At 38.0% G+C, this 23,098-nt stretch overlaps 1 protein-coding gene across 2 annotated transcripts in view; it reads right to left on the bottom strand.

Moving 5' to 3' along the window:
- Window positions 1-975: 975 nt before the first annotated feature.
- EEF2K (eukaryotic elongation factor 2 kinase) overlaps window positions 976-23,098 on the bottom strand; it is a 47,429-nt gene continuing 25,306 nt past the window's right edge. For both annotated transcript variants that reach the window (XM_072418935.1, XM_072418936.1), the window contains 12 exons: window positions 19,305-19,454; window positions 18,896-19,028; window positions 16,532-16,659; window positions 15,991-16,192; window positions 13,228-13,292; window positions 13,070-13,141; window positions 12,283-12,342; window positions 9,242-9,376; window positions 8,065-8,253; window positions 6,161-6,285; window positions 5,217-5,395; window positions 976-3,158 (listed from right to left, as the gene is read on the bottom strand). In XM_072418935.1, the coding sequence (XP_072275036.1) occupies window positions 3,049-3,158; window positions 5,217-5,395; window positions 6,161-6,285; window positions 8,065-8,253; window positions 9,242-9,376; window positions 12,283-12,342; window positions 13,070-13,141; window positions 13,228-13,292; window positions 15,991-16,192; window positions 16,532-16,659; window positions 18,896-19,028; window positions 19,305-19,454 (1,548 nt within the window). In that variant the 3' untranslated portion in view covers window positions 976-3,048. The remainder of the gene's footprint in view (window positions 3,159-5,216; window positions 5,396-6,160; window positions 6,286-8,064; window positions 8,254-9,241; window positions 9,377-12,282; window positions 12,343-13,069; window positions 13,142-13,227; window positions 13,293-15,990; window positions 16,193-16,531; window positions 16,660-18,895; window positions 19,029-19,304; window positions 19,455-23,098) is intronic.

Below are 23,098 nucleotides of genomic sequence, written 5' to 3'. Positions count from 1 at the left end.
AAAATGATTAACAAAAGATGAACCTAAAAAAACAAACACAAAATATAAAGTGTGTAATCAGAACACAAGAACATTCAACCTCAAATACCAAGTATGTAAAATAATAAAAATGCATACAAAAAGGTTTGAACTACAGATGCGCATAACTCCTGACATTCAGTTTGGTTTGTAGGTCAGTTATATGGAGATCATAAAAGAACAATATTAGGAAAATGTTTACCAAACTTTTTGTCAAGGTAGGGGCAAGAAAAACATAGCATTCTAAATTTTGATTTACATTTTTGGAAGTCGTAGATAATTGTATTGATAGTCCTGATTTGTGAGATCAGCTACAGCTAGGCAACCAAAAGTGGTGAACTTCCTTCCTTCTAGCAATTAAAGAGAACATGCCACAATCTTTTCTAACATATATATGATGTGCCAGGTACATGTGAGAATGGGTCTGAGCAATACACACTTTTAAAAGAACCTGTTTTAAAATCCTCTACATGTTCAGTTGTCATAAGCAATACTTGAATTGATCACATCGTACATTCTGTTACCCAGGATTTGAACAAATCAAGAAGGTAGCCTCAAGGAACCTTGATGGGTGACAGTTACATTATATTGCTGGAATCATATACTTTAAATGCAAACACTATTTTGTATTTGCATTTGTGTTTTATATTTATGAAGCAGTGAATCTGACATACACTGATGGAGAATCTTCTGGGTTCAAGTGTTTCTTTCGCAGTAATTGATTCCCCCAAATGTTTCAGATTCACTGCTTCATAAAAGATCCTTAAAAAAATTGCTAATAAGAAATTGCACATGCATGAATACTTGTATTTGTACTGCTGGGAAACACTTTCATCTGATTGTAAAATTGCTTTAAAGCATTCCCATTAAAGTCTATGAACGTGGCGCATACAGCCGCCAATCATTATTAAAGAATAATGAGAAAGCAATGAACATTTTTAGTTTTGTACTTTTCTCCCTTTTTTTTCTCCCTTTTTCTGGGACACAGCAGGTTGCAATTGCATGGTACTGTGTGCAATAACAGGCTGGACTGCCAACATACCACAAGGTACAAAAATGCAGAAATGTCTTTTGATGCAACACAATGCACGTTTGTTTGCAAGGTATGCTGGGGTGCTATTAAAACTAAAGCAATAGTTTAGAAACTACATAAAGAATTAGAGAGCAGTGGAAAAAATTGTACATGCCAAATGGTATTTCACATAACCTAACCTACCCCAGGGGGTACTTGGCAAACACGGACTCTTTTGCTGTTTTTGTTAAGGCGTATGCAGTTCAGTAAAGATAAAAAGATCTGCTCTGTATATTATGAATGCTCCATAGATATGGAGACACACAAACTGCAGAGCAAAGGTTTGAGTTGGATGTAGGTTTGCAAATTTTGTTCATTGTAATGTTTAAAAAAAACAGATATTCTTGCATTTTTTGTGAAAAGTATACAAAATGTTACGAGAGGTAAGCTTTTAATATACACGTCTTCCCCCATTGTCACCAAAAAGGCTGGCAAGCTTCTACGAGACTCCACAAAATGGCACATGTGGATAGTTTTATAAAGCTACATGGCAATTTCAAAATTTCAGTTCAGCAACATTATATATAACCTGCGAAAAATGCCACAAAGCCTGCAAATATTATATATAAACATCAGATTGACATATATATTTTTATCCCACCTAATTGTAGAGCTATGAGAGTGAAAAGTCAGTGTTAGCCCTTTATAAGGAATACAAAAAATGTCAGAAATCAAGAATTCAGAAGACAAAGAAATAATAAACATTTTCTTTGTTTAAGCCTCAATGCTCATACAAATATCTCTACAACCTGGTGGTGGGCTAGAGCCAAAAGGAGCCACACATATCCTGAGCAAGGTGGGAGATTAAGCAAGATTCCAATTCCTTTCCACCATTTAATCTATTGGAACAGACAGGCACCATGTGTGCTGCAAACTTACATAGGGTTAAAGAGAATGCGAGGGTTGCAAGAGAGTTGCAAGAACTACAATTTTCAAAACTGTCCACCATTATATAGGCAAGGTCTTCTGTGCTTTCAGGTAGATAAATTCACTTAACAACAGTAATAAGGCTGCATACACATGTGCAATAATTGTCGTTGGAAAGGATCTTTCACGATCCTTTCCAATGACAAACTACTGCACGATGCATGAACGAGCTTTGTACATACAGCACCATTCTGCATTATGGAGGAGGGAGAACGACGGAGCGCCATCACACACTGCAAGCTCTCCCCTTCACTTCCATTAGGATCGTTCGTCGCCCATCATCCGTGGATCTGCCAGGACGGTGGTTCGGACGATGGACGACAAGTGTTGTACACATGCCCGATTCTTATCCAATATCATCCCTGAGCCAATTATCGGACGAGAACCATTGCAAGTGTGTACGTAGCCTTAGGCTATTCCTGCCTAATCTGGAGTCCCAGGCTTCTTCTTCTCCCTATTGTAAAATATATTAAAATCCAATATAATTAGTGAAACTTCAGTTTATTGGCCAAAGAAGGAAGAACAAGCTGGGAACTCAGGCACAGGTATTTCAGCAAATACTAGAAATACAAGCCTTTTGCTTTCAGTAAAACCGACCCCCTCTAACTTTGAGTTTGTTCTCTGCTGCTTATGTTTAAAATGGGAAAGAAAACTTTTTTAAACCTTATAACAAAGCAAATAAAGTTTTTTTCCTGAGAGATGATGATACACCTCAGGGTGTAAAAGTACTTAAGTCAGCAGTTAGATGGTGAAGTCTGATTTTTGTTAATGCAGCAGTTACCTACTTTTACATAAGGTATGCACTGAAACAGTCAATCCACACAGGTCCTACTGCTAGATCTGCACTCATTCATATATACCATACATCTAACACAAATACACTTTTTTTCCTTTTTCTTTTTTTTGGTCAGTGTAAACAAACAAGAAGGATATCCATAAAGAAAAAAAAATGTTTTGTAACATCTACAAAATATAATCCCTATTAGATGAGTAGCTAAAGCTGCCATTGTCTATGCTGTAAATTGGACAGATCATTCCTCCATGGCGGCCCAGGCTTCCTCGGCCTTCTGATAGTATTGATTTGCCAGTCTTCCTTTCATAGCCTCCATTGCAGCTTCAGCAGCCTCTGTGTACAAGTCACCTAGAGTGAAAAGAGGACAGTGTGAGCATCCAACAAATCATTTATAATATAGCACCTTGCATAAGCAATATTAGGTCTGGCGGCATACAAAAAGCAAGATTTATTTTTGGGGGCTAACGTGCCTTCACTTTTATTTGCTATGATGCTTCAGCTGGCAAAAAGAGTTGGGATTAAGATTTGTGAGCTTTATGTACCTTTGTTGCAACACTTAGTCAGACGATTCTATACTTAGAAAGCAAGGCAAATCCCTATCAAGGGACGTCTTTACAGTCCAACTGTGATTTTACCATGTTTGCCTTTCTCACACTGATGTAATGAAGTATGTGTCACTCATGTTGTACTTTGCTGCCAAAAATCCCAGTCTCTTTTCTACTTGATTCATACCTTGACTAATTACAGGGTTGGTCAGTATTTTTCTGATTATCATAGATAGGGTCCCCTCTTTTGTTCCTTGCATATGAAATGCTTAGAATGGTGGTACAGACATCTAGACATAGCAAAGGCCTGAAAAAATCTCTTTGAACAACAGTTCCATTGAGGAAACTAACTACATACAGATGCAATTTCAAAAAAAGGATTGTGTAAGTGCAATACATAACTCATTTATTTGAATAAACCTTGTAAACAACTTCTGTTTTATGCCTTGGTATATCCCCCGTTTTTTTCCTAGTTGGAATCAACAAAACTGAGTTCTTTTATGTTCTTTTATGCATTTCCATTTTTTTAGTATTGGATATGTCCCAGCAATTGGAATGTTACTACTGTATTGTTGGACAAAACTAAACACCAAACCTCTGGAACTCTGCACTCGTGTCAGTCAGATTGGTATGTTGTAAGGTAGAAAACATTTGATTTAACGAATATAACAAGGCAGTACTCATTTCCTTTGTAGGAGAGGCTGGGTGAGGAGATTTAACCACATTGGGGAAGCCCTCTAAACTCTGTGGAAGTTACCCATCAGGTTATGGATACTTAGAGAGGATAATGGCTATAGTCAATGACTCCTTACTGGTTTTTCCTAAGATTTGTTCCCCTTGGCTGCAGCATTATAGCTCACCTATTATTGACTAAAGATTTCTGAATCGGTAGCCCCCACATGTTATTTTGCTGGTTTTGGATCCTTAGATAACAGGGGTTCCTTCTTCTACCTTTATTCTTACCCTCCTTTCCTGATCTTCCCCTTTCATTCCCTTGCTTCCCTCTTCCCTCTTATTCCTTCCTACTTTATCACTAGTTTGTTCACAATAGGCGTTCATCATTCATTTTAATAAACCTTAATAGCTTTTTAACCTTGCCTAAGTTTTAATGGACAAGGTCACTAACTACCTTGGTATTAGCTTTTATTTGTTTAACCATGTGTTAGTAGTTTTACTTATATGGTCGACTTGTTAGTCCTAACCGTTCCACTGCATTTGTTATCGTGTGCACTTTCATTTTTATATTTTTGTCTATTGTGGTTCTTGTTGTAAGCCTGTTCGCTTCATGGCCAACTGTGAACACTTTTTGTATCCCCCTAACTTGTACTACTATATTAGTCTTTGTTAATTTCTTAAAAAACTCAATAAACATAATAAAAAAAAAATATCGAACAGGAGAGATTTAACTAACGCTATCATACATGTGACAGAAGCCTAACAGCCAGAACTAAACAAAGAGTGGGGTCTGCCAGTCAAATGTAGGACTTAAGTAGAGTTTCTAAATGCTTCTCTGCAGAATCCTTAGATACCGATACATCTGCTATTAAAGCTGTGGACTCTCCTGGACCTGGATTACAGCTGCACACACCTTATATCAAGCAGGTCAAAAAAGTAGACAAATAAAATAAAAAAGAGAGAGAAACTGGCAAAATACTAAAGATCCAAAGTAGGTCAAGAAAGGCTTGCTAGAATGACACCGGAAATTCTCAGTGAATCATGAGAGAATTCCTGCTAAGCTTAATGATAGTAATTAGCTTGATACACAGTTCTAAATTGCATACTGACTAAAAGAGATGCTGTCACCTTCCCATGCACCCCAAAAAAAAAAAAAGTAAAATGGTGACATGGGTTTTAACCGTACCTGATCGTTGCGGATCTTTCTCCAAGTTATTTCCCCCAGAAAGCAGCATTTCAGCTTCTCTAGCTAACAGTAGATATTTGGGTTCATCTTGGGTGCCATCATATTCTCCTCCTTCATCATAATCTGTCATGTTGAGAGCAGAATTGTACCAATACAGAGCTTCATTCCAGTCCTGAGCCCTGTACAAATAAACATATGTTTAGGATATTATATGCCAAAAAAGCAACAGATAGCCAATTATATTATCTGGAGCAATAAATATTTAGCAAATCATACATAGCATGAAACTAGAAGCCAAAAAACAGGTTTGTCAAAAGTGAGCAAAACAAATATTAACACTGCCATGCATTATTATTATACGAATGTGGAGTACAGTGGTACCTCGGTGTAAGTCCGCTTTGGAATAAGTCCAACTTGGTAAAAGTCCTGTTTGGACAAGAAACATTTTGCTTGGTATACAACCTTTATGTTAGAACTTGTATGGGTCAAAATGAGTCATAACACCGCGCGATACCCTTATTTACCTCTCTCGAGACAAAGCCACGACTGCCCACGAGCGTCAGTACGCCAGTTGCCACCATTCAGTGTACAACCCGCGCTATAACTCTCTGTGATATACATAACATCTCCTCCTCCTCCCTTCTCAGCACCATCCTAGTAGGCACTCCACTCTTCTCAGCAAGGTAAAGTGAGGTTACATTTTCATTTATTTCATCTAATTGCTTTTGTATTTATGTATTTTAGTATTAATCAGTGTTTAAATTCTTTCATAAAGCCCTATCAATGTATATTATGCCAAAAACAATAGGATTTTTTTAATGGGAACGGATTAATCAATTTCTTTTTATTTCTTGGGAAAAACTTGTTTGGTATAAGACCAAGGATCTAGAACGGATTAAGGACTTATACCAAGGTACCACTGTAAAACCATTTGATTTTTTTACCTATCTGCTGGAAGATTGATTCCTGTGTCATATGCTCGAGCAATGTGTATCATGGAAGGACGGTCACCAGCTTCTGCCGCCATCAATAAATAGTTAAAGCCCTTGATTCTGTTTTCTTCTGTGTCCTTTTAATAAACAATGTAAAACAGAAATATAGGTTCAAAGGTCTACTTAGCTTATTTCACACTTCAATGCAAACCAGTGTATTGCATCCAAACCATAACGCCTTGCTTTACCCTAGACTAATATCTAAAGCTACACAGATTTTTCATCAAGACACATCGTGCTACTAAAACCACTAGAAGTATAGGCTGAATGTTTAATGGGATGAAATAAATGGAGCCCAAAAGTGGAAAGGACACAATAACCATGTAATAGCAATCGATAAACATAACTGAGATATTATCCAATATTACTACATCAGTCACTATTAGCTGACATTTATAAAGTTCACAAAATAACAAGCTATTCGTTCCATCTGTTTGACTGCTACTCAGAGAAACAATTGCCAGTGATCCTAGCATGGCTGAGTTAATAAATATCACTCTTGTAACAAAAAAAAGTGTTTTCTGATTTCCTCATGTTAAAAGGGAAGTTTGTAAACGTTTGCAACTTGTAAATCTGTTTTCTCGCACAGACCTGTAATACATTATTGGGAAGTTTCACACTTTTACAGTCTGTGTTTTGTCATAGTTGAATCTGAGAGTACTGAACAAAATATAGTACAAACTGAACATTACAAAATATTTGTTTCAGTACACATTGATAGTTCTAGAATCTTTTGTTTGTAAACAGAAGCTGAAATGTCATCCCTTTAGTTATAGGAAGTCATAGAAAGTCAATACCTTCCCCCAGTTCTGACCCCTTTTGTAGTAAGCAATAACTAGAAGAATTTTCATAATCTAACACTTTTGGAAATGTTGGATCTCGAATTCCCCATTAAACTCAGGGTTATAATCTACCGGCCCAAAGTCACTAATTTAGCTTCAAAGTGAAATCAGCAAAAAGAACCAAACGAGAATCAGTTGTGTACCATGTGGTATTTCTTAGTATTGTGTCAGCTGTTATGTTAATGTCTATAATTACACAACATAATTGAAACTGAACTCTGAGCATAGGAACTAATATAAATATATTGTTAAAAAACATTACATGCTACCCTGTGGTATTAGCAGTGACATTACAGCTGTGCTACACAAACGCTGTGACAAACCCTGTTATTCCCAATTAATACTGAATCTCCTACAAAACTACAGGATCAGTTCTACAGGAGGATTGAAAGCAGCAAGTACAGGAAACTCTTGTGCAGAACTAACATGAAAGAAGTTTTTCATACCGGATTACTGCACATATATAACACATGGCTCATGTAATAACAGTATTTGTTCAGGCCAAGATTTCAGTGAAAGATCCGTGACCCCTGATTCATAAATGAATACCAAAAGAAATATACCAATTTGAACAAAAATCACAAGTGACATATGATGGGTTTTCTGAAGTATGGTTGTCCCTACGTACAAATGAAGATTGTAATTGTTTGCTATAGGCTGCAGTGTTCTCCCCAGCCCCTTTTAGCTGGGCAACCCACCTGGCACTTTTCAGTACCCAGTTGGCTGGTTTTGGGTTGTTACTGCAAAGTTGGCCACCTGACAGTTGTGACAAAGACAATGGAAAGGGACATACTAATGGGGTGAGCATTCCAAAGTTTAAACAAAGCAAAGGGGTGCTGGAAAACTGACCAACTTCACCAACTGGGAACACTAAATTTGACGTGTTGCTCAATTTTTTGACCAGCCGGCTACACCTGCTTCCCAAAAAAATTCTGGGGAGAACGTTGGGCTGCATAGACAGTTTATCATTTATTCACAAGGAAATTTGTATTTATCCTAAGAAAATGGCTTTACCTGCACAGAAACTTCAGTCAGGATATGATGAGGCAGCTGGGTGTACATGAGGCCAAGGCCAATAATGGCTTCCAGTTCTCCACAATGAGCAGCGTGTTCAAGGTGATATATGGCAGAATCCTGATCCCAGTCCTGATCCTTCTCGCAGAACCGTCCTCCTTCATGGTAACGCACCATAGCCAAGTGAACCTACCATGAAAATAGCAAAACAGTTTCCTAACTAGTGCATGAAAGTGGATGTAAAGGCAGATCTCCTGTTGTTCGTGGAGGATTTTGTAAAGCTACATCCTGCTTCCTTTATGTGTTTGAGGTATATGGCAGATACCAGATCTCAGTAGTCCAGCTTCTTTAAATATATATATAAGTCTCGGGCCTTCCACCTGTGTGCTAAGATTGCAGCTTCTGCTTTCAGTACTAACGGGACTGAAACAGGAAAAAGCATGTGCCACCTCTTAGCTCTGAACTCTTTAGAAGTTTTGCACTTTAGCAGATCCTGAACACACATAACCCTTTATTACATCTGCGCCTCACTATTTTAGACATGGCTACAGATTCTCTGCATCCCCATGTTGTAGCCATTCATTTTACATTTTTTAAAGCAAGAGTTCTGATGAAGATTTCAAAACTACAATGCCACTATTCTGTCCAATGTTTCCCACTAGACAATGGATTGGCGATTGTACGTGGGTACACACGTGCAAGATTGCATTGATGCACGAACAAGGGCTCTACATACAGCACTGTTCTGCTCTATGGAGAGGGGAGGGGGGAGAACAACGGAGCTGCACCCCACTGTGCTCTCCTCCCTTCACTTTCATTAGGATCGTTCCTTGTCCATGGGTACACCAGGACGGTCAAGGACAGTGCTCTACATACAGCAGATTCTCATCTGATATCAACCCTGAGGCGAATATTGGAGAAGAATCATCTGATGCGTCTACATAGCCTTAGTTAAAAATTCAAACAAATTTAGGCCCCCATAACAATCTGAAGCCAAATCAAAGAGCTGCACAAAAGAAGCTTTCCTTTTCAATATTAGGAGGCATCTTGTGGGGTTATTCTTTTAGCATTTAAATGCAGGTGTAAGGCAACTAAAGAAAAGTAAGTAGCAAACACTTGAAACATGTGTATAGAAGATAGAAAGCTGCTTGCTATCAATTTTTATATTGATTTTTACCTTCCCCAGGATGGACTTTCCAATTTTCTTTTCAAGTTCCAGGGCATTAAGTCTTTGCACTTCAACTGCAACACAGGAAGGTCGATGAATGTTCACACGAGATGCATGGAACTGGTTCCACTTCTCCACTGTCACCTAAAAGAATAGAAATATTGGGTTTAGCTATGATGTTTATTCCATCATATTTAATAGTAAGTAATACACAGTACAACTAAATGATTCAGACAGATAGAACCATAGTTCCCGTTGAATAGTTTCTGCTCACCACGTTCTTGAGACAACTGAACAATTTTCTATTCCTACTCACTCTGACACAGCAACAAAAACTTAACAGATGGGCTAACTTTTTTCAAATGTATCCAAAACTTTTTAAATATGGTCTTCAATCTTTAATTATTGTAAAAATAGAACATTTCTCTGCTTTGGTTTCCTATTTGATCCCTATCCCAACTATTCTTGCTTGGATTAAATAAGTTTACCACCAACAATGGACTCCTTAGAGAGGTCAGTGGCCCTTACTTCTTCATTCAGAAAAATCTAAAAACACATCAGGAAGTGGAAAGGCACGCATGCGGATTCATCTCACCAATAAATAATGAAATATAAACAATCAGGGTCTGTTTCTATCTAGCGCTAATATATTATTACTAGGGGCTAATGTTTAGAAACATACATCATACGCACAAAAGATTCAACAACTTTGGGACTAAACAGTGCAGAGAATTCAATTTATGAAATCAATGAACATTAATGTTACAAACTGTTTGTTCAATTAGCTTAGATCTACCATTTATGTGATGAAAGGAACGGACTATGGATAAGGAATGAACAAACTGGGCAGATGTCCACAATGCAAGATTTTGGCAAATCTATAGGCATTTCTCAACAGACTTTGGGCTTGTGTCATTTATATTTTGGGATGCTTATGGGTTTATTCAGAATTAATTGACGGGTGTTTTGAAATCTGCTTGAAATGAACAAAAGTCTAAAAAAAAAGACCCTAAAAAGATAGCTTAGATATTGTACATATTGTATATGGACAGCTTAACGATCAAAAAGCACAGTATGGATACATTTCCAGTGAACAGGCAAAATTGTACCCATCACACAAATCATATGTAGCACACAGATAATATCTGCACTTCTGATGGTAAAAATGTTGCAAAAATCAATAATGCAATCACACATTACAAAGTAGCCTCTGCTGCTACTTCGATAAACATTTTTATTTGTTACATACAAATAAAAGCATATACATGCATAGCTACTGACAAAGCAGTAACATGACAAATATGATAGCAACTTGAATTTTTACCTTAAGCCTTCTTCTTTCGCAATGACAATGAGGTATAACTTAACCATGTGTGTTTCTTTGTTATCCCTTTGTTATTTTTGTATTTTTTTGTGCTAATAACATGTTTCTACTTATGGCTGTGAAGTAACAGCTTTATCATTTTTATTTGTTCACTGTATTCTGTTTGTAACATGTTCGTTTTTGTATTTTTTTGCATGGATGTACATTCTTTATTGCTTTGTTTTAGCAATCTTTGTTATAGTTCATTCAATAAATCCTTTGTAAAAGAAAACTTTAGCCCCTAAATTAAACCAATCACATACCTGTACAAGTCAAGCTAAGCATATGTTGATATAAAAATAAGGAGAGATTTAATCCAGGGAAACATTCAGGTCAGATCAGTTTGTAGAATGAGAATTACAGTCTCCTGATTTACCAGATTACCTCTATTACATTTTTGTACCATATGCTGAGCAGAAACTGGCCAGGTTAATATCAGGATCACATTACTGACATTTAAACAAACTAAGATAACATGCATACTTATTCCAAACAAGTATAACTTTTCCTTGTTTGTCAGTGCAAGCAGTGGAACACGTAAGAATTTATCATCCTCTTTGTGAGAATCATTTTACTGGAAGTTTGGTTCTACCAATGGTCCTTCAATATATCCATACTGTTTATAAGACAAATGAAATATTTGGAATATATACCCTCTGTACCATGCAACCAGCTAAATACCACATCAACCATTCAGCTCAGACACATCTGACATCTGATTATTGATATGGATATTAGCCATTCCTATATTGATAGCTGTATATAATTTAGAGGAGTTTGGATTGTAAAGCCATGCATTTCCAAATATAGGAATCTATTTAACTGTGTGCAATCAACACAATGTAGTTCGAACTACAAATAACAGAGAGCACACATTGGAAAATATGGCAAGGAAGGTCATGCAGAATCACCAGTTTATTCCGGGGGCTGTTTTTAGGGATCACATAGGCCTTATTTAAAGGACATTTGCTCTAGTTGAAGAAAAAAAATTAGAAACAGATGATGTGATGTAAAAATAAACAAATTAAAAAAAAGCAGTACTGATTTTATCCATTAGTGTGCCCTCCTTATATCCCATACGAGGACACATGCAAACACCAACCTGCTTTACTTAAACCAAGCAAAGCAAAACTTCACCCTTTAAAGTATAAAAATGAAGGCATTCCCCGGTGTACACATTTTTGCTGAATATGTACAGAAAGAAGTCACGGGGCCACTGACTCCAAATATATATACTGAAATGTTTTTAATAATCATAACTTTCTAAAGGATAAAAAAAAACCAGACATCCCGCCCTAAACTGCAACTACTGCAAGCAAGACATTTCTTCTCCAGGTTTATAACAGAGAAGACATTGAAATAATTTTTTGTGTTGTTGGAGATTTTTGTGGAAATCTATAGAAATAATTAAGGCTGGTCATAGACACATGAGTTTCCCCTAAGAACATCACAAAGAAAGTTATGTGCCCATCCCTGAGAGTCTGAATAGCCGGTCATTCCCTGGAGAGTGCTGCACATTTATGCAAGCACATCTAGGCTTGTCAAAAAGCTAAATATGACAATAACTATAACTGAAAATGGCTGCATGACTTAAGCAGTACTGCTGTTTTTTAAGGGTTACAAAAATACCAATGAAATGATGAGTAGAGAAAGACTACATAAGAAATATTAAGTCACTAATGCATACCTTGCCAAAACTGTCTTCCGATTCGGATTCCAATCTTCTCCGGTTATGATTTGCATGGAACTGCGTTAATCTACAATTTAAAAAAAAAAAATTCATGAAAAACAGTGGATCACTTTTGGTACAGAAATCTAGACCTCAGTGTAACGCTCAGGTGGTTAATACTTGGCTGTTTATAGCCATCATCACAAAAAGCAAAAAGGACCAGAATATGTTTTTAGGCTGACTACCATCATCTAAATTTAACCATCAAGCCAAACTGAGCCTTTAGTTTAATTTAGCTATTTGTACTGCATGAACATTAAGTAAAAGCAGTTTAAGGTGTTACCGTTCTTCTTTTGCTCTTGTACCACGGCAAGGCCCTGAGTTGGTGGAATCCCTGCGTGGTACAGAAGTGTCTATGTAGCAGACCTCTCAGTAGCATTGTGCAGTAATGCATTGTGCTCCTGTGCATAGTGATGTAACAGGCTCTACCAAGGAAATCTTCACGGAAAAGAAAAAAAATAATTCTGGCTCTTTACTTTTTCCAAAATGTAAAGCAGTAAATCTGATATGTATGCTAATCTCAGGAGATTTGAAGTAAAAATTGTCCTATTCTTCCTTTGTTGGATCTGACGTATAAATGCACAGTGCAGGACAAGGCATGGTAAGTCAGTAATGGGGAAAGATCAGCTTTAAAGAGACCATAGCCAATATTGGTGACTAGTCATTTGTCCTGGGTCTGCCCTTTTTGGGCACAGCTTCCATACTGATACTATATACTGATATAAAATAATAATTTGAGACTTACTCGATGCTCCATTTCATCAGATTCACTCCTCTTTTCACTGGGACAGCCACTGTCACCACCATTTTCAGAATCCTACAAAATGTAGCAGTTGGTAAAGACTATGAAAACAAATACAATATTTTGTCATCTGAGAACAAAGGAAATTAAGTGTAACATACTCTGTGGTTATCCGGACTGTTATCGTCATGTACCAGATTATCAACTTCATTAAAAATAGGCCAACCTATAAAAAAATAAATAAATTCAGATTAATTATATATTTATACAGGGTGATCATATCCCCCATTATACGTCTCTTCTCAATGGAGAATAGATTCAGTTCAGCTAATCTCTCCTCATAGCTGAGCTCCTCCATTCCTTTTATTAGTTTAGTTGTCCTTCTCTGCACTCTCTCCAATTCCACAATGTCCTTTTTGTGAACTGGGGCCCAAAACTGGACTGCATATTCCAGATGTGGTGTGACCAATGCTTTGTACAGGGGCAGGATTATGTCTCCATCTCTGCAGTCTATTCCTCTTTTATTACAAGAAAGTACTTTACTAGCTTTATATATTGCAGCTTGACATTGAATGCTGTTTTTATGTCTATGATCTACCAGAACCCCAAGATCCTTTTCCATTCCGGACTCCCCAAATGTATTCCTCCTAGACAGTAGTAGTAGTATTATGTAGTATACGAGCTAAAAACAAATTCACTTTTCACCATAGACAGTGATTGAGTAGAAAGAACCATAATCAGAAAGTTGTATTTGTGTAACTATATCTGCGGATATATTTTAAAGCACTACTAAAGTATCCTAACTATATGTAAAATGTTCAAACAAGTTTATCTAAGGTGAATTTTGATGATAAAACGGCAACACTGAAATGTAAACATAATTTGTAAATTGTGGTAACATTTATTGTATAGCAGAGTACTTCTGTTTTCTACAGGTTTTGTTGTTGTCCCTACTGATTTAAAATATACTCCATAAAGTGCCCTTTTAAATGGAGTGCTGTTATTTAAACGACCAAGGCTTCCTTTTTGTGAAACCTGTTTCTGTTGCATGCTTTGGATCAGCAGTCGCCAATCGGTGGTCCGCGGACCTAGTGGTCTACAGAAAAATTAGCTGGTCGGTGCGCCCCCAGCGGGGTCTTTTTCCTGACCCTGCTGATCATTTCATCTGTAGTCACAGCCCTGCGCTACTGTCCCCCCAGAATGTTTAGCAATCAAGTCTGAGCCTGCCATGGGAGAGTGACCAGGTTCCGCCATCATCACGTCAGCCTGGGGGAATTTTCTTACCCCTTCGAGTGACACACGCCTTCCCGCGCATGCATGGGATTAAAAATTATGAATTTAGTGGTCCCTGAGGTCCAAAAGGTTAGCAACCACTGCTTTAGTCTAAATTCAGGCCATAGAAATACAACAGAGCTATTACTCCTAAACATAGCTGTAAAACCAGATTTCACCCATAGATGGCACTGATACACAAACTTGAAATCCCAAACCGCAATAAAACAGTAGTAGTACAAGGTATGCACAAAAAAGATCTAAAATTACCACTACTTCCGTTACTTTTATTCCTGGAACCCTATTTAATGCAGTACAGCTCTGTAATGCTCCATAATCAGACAGATAATAGGGAAGAGAAGTACTACCATCATTGTAGATAGATCTCTCTTGAAAATGATTGATCGGGTGATCAAGTAGCCTCAATATATTTATTAACTGACCCTGCACAAGTTCTGTGCATAAACCAGAGGAATAGTGTGGCAGCAAAGCAACATTTTTTCCGTAAAGGGATTTGAAACTCACCCATGAAATTCTAAAATTGCCATTTGTGATAAGATAAGTAAACTGTCAAACAATTGCAAAAAAACAGCCTAAAGCGGGGAGAATCACTTGCATTTATCAAGCCATCCAGCCATCAAGGAAGGAAGAAAGGGAAAGATGGGCTTCTCAAAAGGCACCATAGACTTGAGGTAGTTATGTATAAAAACAGTATAATTTTTATTAATATTCAGTACAAAAAACTTTAAAACAATGGTAGAATCATGTTACAGATTGGCATGATAGGGGACTCTATCCACACGATCTTAGCTGATAAGTAGGTTTACAGACTTACATATAGATTGTGAGACAGAGGACGGGGACTCAACCCGACGCGTTTCGCCTAGATGGGCTTCCTCAGGGGATATAGAGACCCAAGGATGTAATATCGTGTTGGATTCAGGCCAATTCTGGTGCCTTTTGAGAAGCCTATCTTTCCCTTTCTTCCTTCCAAGCATAGTCCAATTTTTGGAAACCAAAGGCTTCGGCACCCAAACCATTTGATTGGGAAAATAGATTCTTATCAAGGAAGTTCGGCTAGCTTTGGAATATTATAACATCCAGCCATCAAGCTTTCAGTAACTGTAGGTACAGCTGAAGGACATAACACAATGTTTAACCGTTTTCTTTGTAAATTAATACATTTTGCATGCCACAGCCTTGTCTCTTGACCTGAACTTTTCATAACTGATCAGCCGGTTGTGAAAAATGTATTCCCTTTTCTTAAATGAGCATTAAAAAACTTCTCAGAGGACAGACTGAAGCTGTACATAGACATGTCATTATCTTCATATGATCTTGACAAGCTCACATTTATAACAGCAACTGCCACCGTACAAGTAAATCTGTGCTGGGGGAAATCATTATTCACATATTCATTAGAACAATGTCAGATAGCGGTTAGTCTGGCCCTCCATTTCAGTAAATATGTAAAGTAAATGTTTTCATTGTTAGGCCAAACAACTGAAACCAAGGAAAGCAGATATTTGCTTTACTTTAGCTGGTAACTGAAATGTATTTACCAAGCAGGAGAGCAGTATCGGCCATTTGTACTCAATGGAGCGGTAAGAAAAGTTTTATAAACCGATCCCTTCAAAGGAAGAGGCTCTTACCATGCACGTCAAATCTATGGCCATGAGGGGTGACCGGAGAAGGAGAGTTTGGTAGAGAATCGAAAGTCATATCACTCATGTTCTCGTCCCCAGAGTTCTCTGAGAGGCGAAACAAGAGAGGTGGTCGGCTTCCTGACATAGTCCTCACCCGATTGCTACCACATTTCTCTTCTGTACCACGCACCACTGTTTGAGCAGATTGCTGTAACAGAACAGAGTGTGTTAGAGAATTTCTGTAAATGCTGTAGGCAGTGGGAAAAAAAATGATTATTTCTGAATATCCCCAAGACATCTTTGCTGCAACCTGATAGAACTTCTCAAATGCAATATTCACTTTACTGGTTAACAATAGAAATCTGATCCTGTCTAGGGATCAAATGAAACAACAGTGGCCGCTTCCAAGAATAAGAAACTGACCGGTAAAGAAATAATGCAGATATCTGAAGTTTGTAATTGAAATGGACTTGTCTTGATCTTTCACCACTTGCAGCTCTTGATGAAAGATCTGCTCTAGAATAGTATTCATTAAACAGATACTTACCAACAACTTGCTGCAGTTTTCCAGTACAGTTTTTTCCTTTGGTGAGAGGTCAAAAGGTGTCAGTTTCATGCTTTTGCAGATTTTGTTGCAGGCATGGGAATGGAAGAACAAAGCCATCCCTCGAACCCCTAAAACAAAAGAAGAACAGTTCATTATGAAAACTTAAAACGCTCAAAAAAATAAAAAAAAACACCTGTGTGTTTCCTTTATATTTCTATGAATGTAAAGAGAAATTCTGCTGCGGTAAAGTGTAATAGTAATACAACCAATGAAAGTTATAAAAACATTTGATAAAACAAATGCTTGAAGCATCTCTAAGGATCCCATACACTGAACTCACTGCTGTTCCTGAAAAGGAGTTCATACAGTATATTGGTGGGAGATACTTTTTATAGAATTGTTGTTTCTGTGCATCCATAAAAACCGATTATTCCTGTGTGCATTTGCCTTATAATCTCCACATAATCCCCCTTTTTCCTTGCTGTAAATGCATCCTAACAGATTAGTTATAATAACCCAAATGCAAAAATCCTAAATATTAGTAACTTGTTTAGACACCGCAGTCACATTGTTGCTTATTTAAGAGAAAGATGATGGAGTTGGATCCTTTACATGGCTTTTCTAACAGCAACCCTAACAAACAGAAATGGTTTTCGCTGTTTAAACTGGAGAGAGAGAGACAGATAAGGACATAAGTACATCAAAAAGTTGTAGTCCAAAATATATTTTTAAGAAAAAGATCAAGCAGTATCTTGTGTATTAACTCCCCCACCTTTTATATTGTAAGCTCTTCGGGGCAGGGTCGTCTCCTCCTCCTGTGTCTGTATCCGTCTGTTATTTGCCACCCCTATTTAATGTACAGCGCTGTGTAATATGTTGGTGCTATATAAATCCTGTTTATTAATATTATTATTAATAATAATATTAATAATAATATCTGTACATAAACCAATGCACTTGGAGAGAGGGCTCAAAAGAGTGAATACTGCAGCTGATGAGCATGCGCACCTAACTGTATATAACTTCACATAATTAATTGTCTAACTCACCCTGATTATCCACCAAATTTTGGAGTCCATGGGCCTGATTTATTAAAGCTCTCCAAGACTGGAGATGATACACCTTTATCAGTAAACCTGGGTGATCCAAAAAAAAAAAAATGGAATGGATCTTGTCTAGGATAGAAAACATTTTCTAATAAATAGCAAATGACTTTAAGAAATCCATTCCAGGTTTGCTGGATCACCCAGGTATTCTAATGAATGTGTATTCTCTCCGGCCTTTGAGGCCTGTACCTCAATAGTACACCTATAGGTAAAGCTGATGAAGGGGTACTTTTAAGCTCCCAAAATGAATAGGATAAAAAAAAACAGATTTTCACTTAATAATTAAACACATTTGGACTGCAACGTTTCGTTGTGGCTCTCCTGTGCTTACCTATCTCTGCCGCTTTGGTAATGGCTTGCATGGTATTTACTTTTTTACTGTGTATATGTACACAATAATAAGATCTTTCAAACAGGAATAGTTGACTTTAGTGTTGATATGATAAGCATATCACACGTGCAATAATTATCGTTGGAAACGAACGATCGATCGTCCGTTAATCGCTAACAAAATATGATAAGCAATGGTATGATATGCATGCGGAAACCTATGTAAGAAACACGTAGACAGGATGACAAGCATTAGGCACTATGACATCTTTTCTTTTCTACATTTCTACTTGTGGATGATTGTATCCCTGAAATTCCCCTGAAATGGGACAAACCATAGCACAGGACGACACTTGGCTGCCCAATGCAAAATGTTAACTGACCCAATGCAAAAATATGAAGCCAAACATTTTCCACTCAATGTCAGAATCCTGTAATGATATATTATGCAGGGGAATGGTCTACTGCATGCATTGTCAATTCATAGGTATTTATATTCTCCACTAAGGAACTCGTGGAGCAGTTCTGTGTTAAAGTATTTTTAACACATGGGCCACTAGAATGGTAAGTTTAGTCTTTAATCTTTCACAAATCTGGCCTTCTTTTATAACTAACCCCATGGTGTCAATGTAATTTTATCACAGGAGATAGCAAAGAAGGACACAACTTTAGGAACCCCATGAGATGCCCAATGCACTTTACATTTACATCGTCCCTAATAGGTTGTGGACACAATGTAAATTCTCTAAAGGAATAAAAGAATTATGGAAGTGAAAAATATCAGGTTTTATTAAAATCTTTGCTGGATCCCTAACAAGGGTTATAGTTGAAGCTTCGATCTATAATGTTCTAATGGATAACAAGATTCCACCAATTGGAGCCTTTCACTGCAATACAAGCACAATGGTAACACCGCAACCTTATATACCTAAGTTCCCATCCCCAAAATCAGTTCCGCTCTCTGTGTGGATTTGAGGATCTGTGTATAAATCTCCAACTCCTTGAATGTCGACAACAATCAGCTGATGTCCTGATCTTTCAAATGTAAAGTGGCTGAAAGCCTAGGAGAAAAAAAAAATACATAACTGGTGATGAAAAGTCTACAAATAAATCATATACTCCAATACATTTTGATGTTCTAGATTTAGTCAAACAGTGATCCACTGAGTTTTTCACTTCTTGGAATCTTCACAGAAGTGAAAAGGATTTGTTTCCCTATGAGTAAGGCAAATTAATAAATGTAGACAAGGTTTCATTTCATCACAGAAATCAATGTCATCAATCCTTTAACGATTCAGTAATGCGAATAGGATTTTACAAACATTCATGAAGAGTACCTGTGGGGTGAGTCGAATATTGTCATCTCTGACAAATCCAGAGTTGGAGTTATATTTGATGTATTTGCCCTCAATGTAATGCTCGAGGTGAAACAATGGTTTTCCGGGCCTGTCTTTCATTTCAAGAATACACATCTGCATGATGTCCACCTGTCAGAACAAAACCAAGCATTAGTCTACAACAAAGCATGCACAAAGACTGATAATTTTAATATATCTTACTTTGGGGATACAATAACCTTGCTGGCTGTATGAAATCTACTTCAGCCAATCAAGGATATGTTATGCCAAATTTATTAATGCCTGGGCCAGTGCAAAATCCCTTGATCAAAACTTTAACCGCATCACCTGTCTGTTCGCTAATTTATGAAAGATCATCACTGTGCCTGTGCAGACTGCAGAAGGTATTGAAACTTTTCTTTTTATTGAAACATTTTTATTAGAGGCTAACACAAGAAAAAACAGTGTACAATATATATATAATAAAAAGGTACAGGGGTATAAGAGAGGAGATGCTAACAACATCACAATTAAGGTCAAATCACATGGAAAACATAGGTATCAAAAGGAAAAATTACACGAGATCTAGAACTTTTCTTAATAATTGCGGAATGTGAATGACCGTCCCGGCGGATCTGATTGGGCGACGATCGTTCGCTATCTATTGTGTGTACAGTTCAGTGATTGTGGATTGTTCTGTGATATACTTTCCCCTGTACACGTCACTTCGTGCATCGTTCGAATGATCATATCTAGTGTGTGTACATTATTGGCAGATTATGTTTGAACAATCGTATCGTTACAGCATGTACAGAGTTGTGCACAATACGATCGTTCAAATATAATCGTGCATAATTGTTGATTTATCGTTAGTCATTTGTTTTCTAACGGCAATTATTGCACGTGTACACCCAGCCTTAGTTTGTCATAATACAAAGGAAAGGACTTTTCCAAAGTACACAAAATAAATGCAGGACTGGTGTGTCTTGAGGAATGTTTGTATTTGATTTTTCTGTATTTTCTACTTGCGTCTAGTTTAAAAGGCTGGTAAAAAAAAAATGGCTTTGAGCGGTTGTCATTTTAGTTTGTTTACAGCTTAAAATTCTTTGACATACATAATCAGTTAAATAATCATCAACCAAAGGTGAGGTTGTTCTTCCTGGCAGGACGTGTTATCGGTGAGACTGATTAGATAGAAACATGTCTCCCGGCACAGCAGGCCCAACCAGTCAATAAAGAGACTGCGGGAAGTTTTCACATGCTGCAGACATTCTCCTCGCTCTCAGGCTCACGTTTCAGGAGGATCATTATATAGAATGTAAACAAGTCAGCGCACAATGTGCTTCCTCACGTATACCACGTTCCAGGAGGTGAAAAATGACAACCAGAGCTGTTTATATACACTGCTGTACAATATGTACCAAACCCAGGGAACGTCAGCTGTTAGTTCTCACATGCTTACATTACAAGCTATAAGTAGACTGAAGACATAACATATACCATAACATAGACGGAGATTCTAAAAATATACAGACAAGAGACAAGATGAACACAGCAATGTCTCTGCTAGCTGCTGTATTATTATTATTATTATTATTATTATTATTAATAAACAGGATTTATATAGCGCCAACATATAACGCAGTGCTGTACAATAAATAGGGGTTGCAAATGACAGACAAATACAGACAGTGACACAGGAGGAGGAGAGGACCCAAAGAGCTTACAATCTAGGAGGTGGGGGAAGTATCACACAATAGGAGGGGGATATGTAGTGGGGGGAAGTAGTGGTGGTTTCAAAAGACAGAAGAAGATTGGTTTTGTTTAAATAATGGGGTTTGAGCGCTCTTGAATTTTTATTGAACATTTTCACATACAAAGACAACCAGGCTTATACAGCAAAACATCTGGTAAACACAGCACACAGGGTGATAGGTACATCCGATAATGGTACATAAAACTCTGGCGTAAGTAACAGTAAAAAACAGTGGCCGGCCTATCAAACCCCATAGACTATGAAAATACGGAAACAACAAATAAATAAACAACAGAAAACAAGAAATGAGTCAAAAAGAAAAAACGAAGCTAAGCCGGGGAATAGGAGGCGGGATACAAACAAAGGTGGATAGGAAGCACAGTGGCATCTGGAACCAGCGACATATTAAACCTGTAGACTGGTAAAGTAGGCATCCCAAGGTTCCCATATCTGTTCAAATTTCACAACCCTGTTTCGGAGGAGGGCAGTGAGGTACTCCATCAGGCGTATGTCTTGAATACGAGCATAAAAATCCTCCATAGAGGGGGGCAGTCTGGATTTCCATTTGGTGGAGATTAGAGTACGAGCAGCCACTAAAATATGTGTAATAAGCTGAAGGGCGGACATGGGGAGGTCCATAAGGGGCAATCCCAGCAAGTGGTGGAGCAGGTCAAAGGGAAATCGTTGTTGAGTCACATCCCCAATTAGTGCATTGACTCTCCCCCAATAGCCCTGAATAAGGGGACAGGACCAAAAAATATGTTCCAGAGTCCCAAAATGGGACCCGCAGCGCCAGCAAGCTGGATCTACCTTCAGAAACAGGCGGTGTAATACCGCCGACGTATGATACCAGCGGAACAAAATCTTGTAAAGATTTTCTTTATAAAGTGTACATATTGAGCTTTTATTTGCTGCTTCCCACAGTGTGGACCATGTATCCTGCTCCAGGGCACGCCCAAAATACTCTCCCAGGTACTCATGTATACAAATTTACCAGATACCTCCCTTGCCGATTCCTGCAGAAGGCCATAAATGGAGGAAATGAGGCCCTTAGAAAATGGACCTCCAATGCAAATTCTCTCAAAAGGAGTTATTTCAGTGAATCTGGGCACAGAGTGGAGTGATTGTATGTAATGTCTAATCTGTAGATAAGCAAAAAAGGACGTTTGAGGGAGATCAAATTTTTCATGCAACTCCGAAAAGTAAAGCAATCTTTTTTTCCACTGGATGTAATACATTTCGGAGATGAAAAAGCCCCCGGTCTTGCCATGGCTGCCACATATTTCTAGCTAAGCTGTTAGGTATCAGAGGGGTTCGTATGATAGATGTAAGCACAGAGCCCCGAGAGGAAAGATTGTACTTAGAATTATACGTTCTTCAGATATTCCTCATAAAAAACATCGGGGACAGCAAATCCCTCTCGGCATTAACCAGGAGGAGCTCCAAAGCATCACATTAGGATGAAGTGGGGAAATCCAAGCTTCCTCCAACTTCAGACATACACTGGGGGAGACTAACATAGTCCAGGAGGGTAAGTAGCGAAGACGCCATTAAGCGCTCTTTTAAATGAGCAGAAAGTAGGAGCAAGCCGGATAGGAAGAGGAAGACCATTCCAGAGATTCGGGGCAGCTCTAGAGAAGTCTTGGAGCCGTGCGTGTGATGAGGTTATGAGTGAGGAAGTCATTAGTAGGTCATTGGAGGAGTGGAAAGAACGGCTGGGGCAGTATTTCTCTATCAGGTCAGAAATGTACGTGGGACAATAACTGTGGAGAGATTTGAAGGCAAAGCACAGGAGATGAATTTGATTCTAAGGTGAAATGGAAGCCAATGGAGAGAACTACAAAGAGAGGCAGCAGAAGAGGAGCGGAGGGAAGGATGGATGAGTCTGGCTGCAGCATTCATAATAGATTGTAGAGGAGAGAGTCAGGTTAGTGGAATACCAGAGAGGAGGAGGTTACAGTAGTCCAGACGAGAGATGATAAGAGCATGTACAAGGAGTTTGGTGGTCTGTGGGGACAGGTGGGGTGGATTTTTTTGC

Source organism: Pyxicephalus adspersus, chromosome 7 (assembly GCF_032062135.1).
Source record: "Pyxicephalus adspersus chromosome 7, UCB_Pads_2.0, whole genome shotgun sequence".
Taxonomy (NCBI): Eukaryota; Metazoa; Chordata; class Amphibia; order Anura; family Pyxicephalidae; genus Pyxicephalus; species Pyxicephalus adspersus.
Note: the sequence above shows the minus strand (reverse complement) of the source record. Positions and strands in the feature narration are given on the sequence as shown.